General features: G+C 50.7%; 1 protein-coding gene across 1 annotated transcript; it reads left to right on the top strand.

Moving 5' to 3' along the window:
* The first annotated feature begins 980 nt into the window (after positions 1 to 980).
* LOC129512105 (cytochrome c oxidase subunit 7C, mitochondrial-like) lies at positions 981 to 1,172 on the top strand. The gene has a single exon (XM_055329390.1). The coding sequence runs from the start codon at positions 981 to 983 to the stop codon at positions 1,170 to 1,172; it is 192 nt and encodes a 63-aa protein (XP_055185365.1).
* The last annotated feature ends 6,208 nt before the right edge of the window (positions 1,173 to 7,380 follow it).

The following is a 7,380-nucleotide window of genomic DNA, read 5'->3' as shown; positions in this document are numbered from 1 at the left end:
TTCTATCTCAATAACATCGGGAGAGGAAAAAAGAATCTTGGAGAAGGAGGAGACATTTCCCCCAATACGCTTAGGAGACCCAGGATCTAGAAGTACAACGCAGGCTGAAGGTAACTTAATTTGTTTCACCAATGATTTTATCCTTCGTGCTACCTAAATCACCGCAAGTAAAAATGTGGGACACCTTAGAGACTTCCATGCTCGTTAATCCGTGATGGAGGAAGGAGGATGTTTAGAGACAGGCACTGAGGTGAAAATATTTTGGTTTTATGTTCAAAAATGGTTTAATTGCTTGTTGGCATCATCAGAAGGTTTTCTCCACTGTGACCTCAGACAGATTCAGGTTATGCAGTGTATTCTCTTTTACCCGCCTGCTCTTCTCACGTTACCTGGATGGCATGAGAACCCACAAGGGGCTCCCCTGAAGGCAGTGGGCCAAGTGATCTCAAATGCCCTGGTGGGCACCTTTCCCTTTCTAGGGGAAAGAGTAGGGGCCTCTGAGATCCTGAATATACATCCCTAGGGCCTTCTAGAATTGGGTCAGACCCTCTGCCCCAGCTGCCTGTGCTTCCTAGGAGATGGTGTCTCCTGGTGATCTTGCAGGTAAATGGAACAAAGAGAAGCAATCCATCGAGAACCTGGCTGGTTGTAGACCATCTTTGGCTCACCCGCAGCCCTTCACCCAAAGTCCCCCACATTGCCCTTTAAAAAAATGCACAGGGCAGCCCCAGTGGCGCAGCAGTTTAGTGCCGCCTGCAGCCCGGGGTTTGATCCTGGGGACCCTGGATGAGTCCTATGTCGGGCTCCCTGCATGGAGCCTGCTTCTCCCTCTGCCTGTGCCTCTGCCTCTCTCTCTCTCTCTCTCTCTCTCTCTGTGTGTGTGTGTGTGTCTATAAATAAATAAATAAAATCTTTGAAAAAATATAAATAAATAAATAAATAAATAAATAAATAAATAAATAAATGCACAAAGCGGCGCTATGTTGGGACAGAGATTCCAGAGGCTCACGACCTCTGTGGTCCGTAGGAACCACTATGAGGAGAGCCCCGGGAAGAATTTGCCATTTTCAGTGGGAAACAAGTGGAGGCTACTACTTATGATGACTTTGTATTTTGGACCTGGATTTGCTGCCCCTTTTTTTATAGTAAGACATGAACTGCCTAAGAAATAAGGATGTTTTAATTGATCCACTAAACCGATGTGAAAAGGAACATTTTAAGAGGTGCAGTCTCTGAAAAATGGATCAAACTCTTGAATTCAACATACTCAACATGTTTGTAAATAAACTTATGGCATGAATCTTTAATGCCTCTTCGCTGAAAAAAAAAATCTGCACAAGAGCATATAGTAACCATTATATAAAATTTAGAAAATGCAAATAAGCAAAAAGAAAACAACCACCTGAAACCCCACCTGCTGGGTGGCCACTGTCAACATTCTTTTTTTCACTGTCAACATTTTGCTATGTGTCCTCTTAGATCATGTTCAAGCACATGTGTGGAGTTTATCTACAAAAAAAAAAAAAAAAAAAGGAATCCTGCTATGCAATCCTCTTTTGTAACCTGCCATTTAAAATCTAACAACATTAAATAAATAAATAAATAAATAAATAAATAAATAAATAAATAAAATAAAATAAAATAAAATCTAACAACATATTGTGACGCTTTGTCCTTGGTGCTATCCGTGAGTCCACAGCAACATTTTGAGTGGCTGCATCCTCCTCCGAGGCAAGGCTCTGTACCATCATTTATTAGCCAAGCCCATCATTGGATTGTTGGGTTTCTCCAGTGTTCTGGTGCCGTTATGAACAGCAGTGCCATAGCGTCCTTGTGCATTCCCCTTCCAAAACTATTGGGTTATCTCCCATGAATGCAATCCTAGAAATGCAAATGCCGGGATAAAGCGGTGTACTTGCTTAAGGCTTTTGTTGCATATTGCCAACTTAACCCACCTCAAAGGTCACCAACTGATGCTTCTACCGCAGTATATGGGAGGGCCCATTTCCCCATAGCCATGGCAACAGTTGACGTCCTATCTGCCCACCCCAGCGGTGGTTGAAGAATCACAAGTGTGTGGGAGAAAGTGCTCAGGGATGGGGGACCCGGCTCCACCCTAGCAAGTCATGGCTCTCCCCCGGATCTAAGCTTCCTTTGTAAAGTATCTCATGGGCCCAATAACCAGCAAGGCCTCCGGCAGCGTGGGCCTGGGACGGTGGGCCTCCTCAGATGGGGTCTGGACCCGCTCCCAGGGTTTTTGCTCTTAATGGTGAGCAGGTCTCAGGCCTACCACCCGACCAGGTGGCACCCGTCTCCCTCCTCTGGCCCAAGGCCCCTTGCCCCGGGGGTAAGCCAGGCCTGGCCCCTCTGCAGCAGGCTGGAAGGGGAAAAGGACAAGCACACGAGTCATAGCTTCCCCCAGAGCTGTGCTTTCACAAATACCTTGTGGGTTGTGGCTCCCTCCTTGGGTCCCTGCTGGCTTTCCACACGATTTATTAAAAGTTTGCAGCTACTTTATCCGTATGTTGAGAAGAAAATCTGTGCCATCAGTCAGCAAGCCCCAGAGCTCATCCCAGACCTTGGGACCTAGAGAAAGCTGAACAAGGGGGAAGAGCGAATGGCCCCCACTGTTCTGATGATGCGTTGCTTCCCCTGTGCTGTGCGTTCCTAGCCAGCTCCACAGCAGCAGCATCTCCCTGCAGCCCGGGAGGAGGTTGGCTTCCCTCCACCCCCCACCCCCCAATCTGCAAGTTGCGGTCCACGAGGCCTCGAGTCTCCACGGGGAAGGCGGGTGATTTATGGGGAATGGATCTTTTTTTTTTTAATTTTTTTTTATTTATTTACGATAGTCACACACAGAGAGAGAGAGAGGCAGAGACACAGGCAGAGGGAGAAGCAGGCTCCAAGCACCGGGAGCCCGACGTGGAACCCGATCCCGGGTCTCCAGGATCGCGCCCTGGGCCAAAGGCAGGCGCCAAACCGCTGCGCCACCCAGGGATCCCGGGAATGGATCTTCAATCAGCTTCATTCCGGCTTCCGGGCTCTCCATCCGCTCCCGCTGGATCCTAACTCCTCAATACCCCCCCCCCCCCCGCCCCCGCACTCCCTGGTCCCATGACTCTCACATGATACACCCCTGAGCTCCTTTGCGCAGCGCTGCCTCCTCGGGTGATAGTGCCTGGCCCTGCACCTTGTGCCGGGAGATGTGAAGGGGCCCGTGTGGGTCCTTCTCGCCACCCCGGGGAACCCGGATGGAGCAGCAGAAGTAACAACGGTGGGGAGGCTCACCGGGGTAAGGGAGCTTCTCGGCTTTCGGTTCTCTGTCCATTATAGAGAAGTTTCAAAACTTCTCCCAACTGCATCTTCAGAAGTCATGGAGCATCTGCAGCATCTCTGGGGTCTCCATCCTGCAGGATAATGCAGTGGAAGGTTCGAGAGGGAGCCTGCCTGTCTACACAGCACGTGCAATTCACGTAGGACGGGCTGACCAAGAGCTTGGCCGGAGCGCTGGGCTGGCAGTTAGCACATTGGAAACAAGGCCTGCTCCATCCAGAGCTAGAAAGGACTCCAGGGTGATTCTTGTCAAACGGCCTCATTTCTTTTTCTCATTCCCCCACCCGCCTTCCTTCCTCCCTCATAGCCATCCAGAGACCCGAGCAGGGCGGTGAAGGAATATTGGCCTCAGACGCAGAACCCAGGTGCTTGAGCTCCACCGTGGGAGTGTGCGAACTGGGTCAGAGAAGGTGAGGAGGCCCCAGGAGGCTTCTGGAACCCAGGCGTGAAGGAGCCAGTCACAGGCTGGGCTTCCCAGTCGTGACCATCTTCACAGCCCAGATCTTAATGGCAGGGCTGCCATCTAGGAGGCCTTGATGAGGCTCTGCAGATTCACGGCGGCCCAGAGTTCTTCCCCTGGAGAAAGTGGCCAGGCCTAAGTGGGGACCCCGGTGATACGAGCCCCGACCTCTGACCCGAATCTCTTGCTCCCTTTTTCCTCACCTGTGCTTTCTGCCCCAGCCCCCTCATCAGTCAGGCCATTCTCCTTTCTCTCTCCAGTTTGTCACCCTCAGCCCTGCCCCTGGGCCTTGTCGCCAAGGCTGCCAGGTGCCTGGAAGGCCGCGTTAGGCGCTTAATCCCACCTGCTCCGTGAAGACTTCTCTGACCACTTCAGACTACACAGCACTTCACGGGCAGCACTGATGGACTCCGTAATTATATTACAGTCGTCTCTCAAGAGTCCACTCTGGGGGGGCCCTTGCCTCTCCTTCACTTGTAGGCAGAGTGCCTCGTCCTCTGAGCCTGGAGCTGAGCGGAACTTCTCTGGAGCCCATGGCGGTTGTGTGTCCACCTTCCTCCAGGGCTGTCAGCATCTTTGGGCCAGGCCTCTGCCGTTTTTTTTCTTTGAGCCCCTAGCATCTGGCCCAGTGCCTGGCACTTATTCATCATACAGATACAGGTCAGGGCTAGGGGAAGAGTAAAGAGGGGAGATGCTGCAAAGTTAAAAGAAGCTTCTGGGGGATCCCTGGGTGGCTCAGCGGTTTAGCACCTGCCTTCAGCCCAGGGCGTGATCCTGGAGTCCCGGGATCAAGTCCCACGTCAGGTTCCCTGCATGAAGCCTGCTTCTCCCTCTGCCTGTGTCTCTGCCTCTCTCTCTGTGTGTCTCTCATGAATAAATAAAATAAAATCTTTAAAAAAAAAAAAAAGAAGAAGCTTCTGTCCTCTTACAAGGGTTAGTTCCAGTGTTGGCTACAACAACAGTCCTCAAAGTGTGGTGTGGAGATCACTGGGGGCCCTCAAGACTCTTTCGGGGGACTCTGCGGTCAAAACTGTTTTCAAAATATATATTAGGATATTATTTGCTTTTTCCCCTCCCATTCTTTCACAATGCAGGCTGGTGTTTTCCAGAAGCTACAGAGTGTATGATATCACAAAAGATTAAAGGCAGAAATAGATACAAGAATCCAGCTGTCCTCTACTAAGCCAGACACTAAAGAGAGGATTTGCAAAAATGCAATACAATGCCACTCTTCTCATTAATTTTTTCTTTGAAAATATTGCTGTTTTTCATGTTTTTAAAAAAGATTTTATTTATTTATTTGATAGATAGAGAGAGAGAGAGAGAGAGCGCACAGCAGGCAGAGAAGCAGGCAGAGGGAGAGGGAGAAGCAGACTCCCCACTGAGCGGAGAGCCCGCTGGGGGGCTTAATCCCAGGACCCTATGATCATGACCTGAGCCGAAGGCAGACACATAACTGACTGAACCACCCAGGCTCCTCATAGCTGATTTTCATAAAAACATGCTATTAATGCTAACATGTAATGGGCTCATTATGGTGACTTAAAAAGTAAGTTAATAAATATTTTAAACATTTCTTAGTTTTCATTTCTAATACAGTTAACATCAACAGCCATAACCCACATAAACAAGAGTTCTTTGGGATCCCCAATAATCTTTAAGACTGAAAAGAGGTCCTGAGACCCAAAAGTCTCAGATTCTTTGCACTAGAGCCTGAATATGATTTGCAAGTCTGGTAGTCAGCACCCCTTCCCCTCTACAAATGCCCAATTTCCAGTTCTCTTTTATTCCTGGAGCCTGTGACTGAATTTTGGGGTTACTCTTAGCTCTGGGTAATCCACAAAGTGTGGCTCTCAGTGGCCCTCCATGGCCGCATGCTGAAGAGGACAGACCACAGCTGTGTGAGAAAGGGAGCTTAGGGAGGGACTCTGGGCACTCTCCCTCACAGTGGCCTACAGGTCTCTCCCACCCCCCCAGCCCCCAATCCTTGTAGAGGCTCACGAGTCTCTCTTATCACCTCAGAAATTACTTAATCTCGTTCCACACAACTGACCAATCCAACAACCGGCCCCTCTCGGCTCACAAACCCTTTTCCCGGAGCAAGACCTGAGAGAGCATTTCTCAAGGCCTATCCTTGAGGATTAGCCGAGCCCCAATTTTCACTCTCCCTTGGAGATGCCAGGGGGAGTGGGGAGAGTGAGGAAGAAAGGCACGTCCTTCCCAGAAGGCAGCTGCAGGGCACTGTCCCCAATAAACCTACACAGAATGAACTGCACACCTCAGAATCCCCAAAACCATCTAAGCAGAGGCCCAGACTGAAGGACGATATGCGTGAGCCACTGTTGCCATGAGAAGGTGGAAGAGCTTGCTGCTCCCTTCCACAAAGGAATGGAGATTTGTCTGGAGGATAAAGGGCAGGGGAAGATTTTAAGGGGGGAAATGCTACCCCCACCTCCATCAACAACAACAATAATAGTAACTAATGCTTATGGTTAGCCGGAGCACACTGATGAATTTCCCAACAACCCAGGGAAGCAGGTGCGTCATCACTATCACCTCCACTTTACAGCTGAGGGAGCCGGAGCTGAGAAGGTGAAGTAGCGTGCACCCGCTAAGTGGTGGGGCTCCATTCTGGCTGCAGAACCCTTGCTCTGACCATGGCCGTTTAGGGAGTAGGTGCTCTGGGAGAGGCCCCGAACATAGGTTCTCTTTGCTAATTATCGCCCTAAGGAAAGGAAAGAGAGCCACTCTGCTGCAAGCCACAGTCACTGGTTGGGAAATGTCAGCCTCACACTTCACGGGGCTGCAGCGACGTTCACTTCTCAAGCAGTGCATCCAGGGGACACATCAGGAAGTGTGGGCAGGCTGGGCAAACACTCTTGAATTCTTTCTTGGCAGGATGGTGGGGGGTGGATATCTGGTTACACCTGCTTTAAACATTTTTCAGGCTAGACTGTTGGGCACACTGCCTGGGGCACACTGACTGTTGGGCACACTTGACTGGGGGTGCCTCTGTCACTGGGTATTTGTGTGTGAGAGCTGATTCCAAATGCTTCCTGAGGAGATACTGGGCAGGGCAGTGAGTCCCCCTGGTCCCACCCCCAGAGGAGGTGGGGTGGCTGTGTAGAGGGGTGAGTCTGCAGCTTCTATAAGGGAACAGCCAAGCCTGCTCCCAGCTGGCCATCATGACCCCAAGAAGACATGGACGGTTCTCCTGGGCACCTGCCAATGGCACAACCCGCCTCTCAGCTCCCTGTACTGGTCACAGGCTTGGCCATGGCCAAGAATTGTTTGCATGTCTTTGCTTTAAGGACACATGGCCTCTTTACTCTTCCAGGGCCTGGAAACCCACCCAGGCTCCGCTGGCAGAGAGCAGGACCTGCCTGCAGCAGTGGGGCTCATGCAGAACTGCTTTGTGAACTGGGACTTGCTGTGATGCCATTTTTAAAGACTAGTCATCGGGGGTGCCTGAGTGGCTCAGTTAGTGGGGCAGCCGACTTTTGATTTCAGCTTAGGTCATGATCTCCGGGTGGTGAGATCGAGCCCTGCGTCTGGCTCTGCCTTCAGTGGGGAGTCTGCTTCTCTCC

This window comes from Nyctereutes procyonoides, unplaced genomic scaffold (assembly GCF_905146905.1).
Source record: "Nyctereutes procyonoides isolate TBG_1078 unplaced genomic scaffold, NYPRO_anot_genome, whole genome shotgun sequence".
NCBI lineage: Eukaryota > Metazoa > Chordata > Mammalia > Carnivora > Canidae > Nyctereutes > Nyctereutes procyonoides.
The sequence above is the reverse complement of the archived record's forward strand: the minus strand, read 5'-3'. Positions and strand labels throughout refer to the sequence as shown.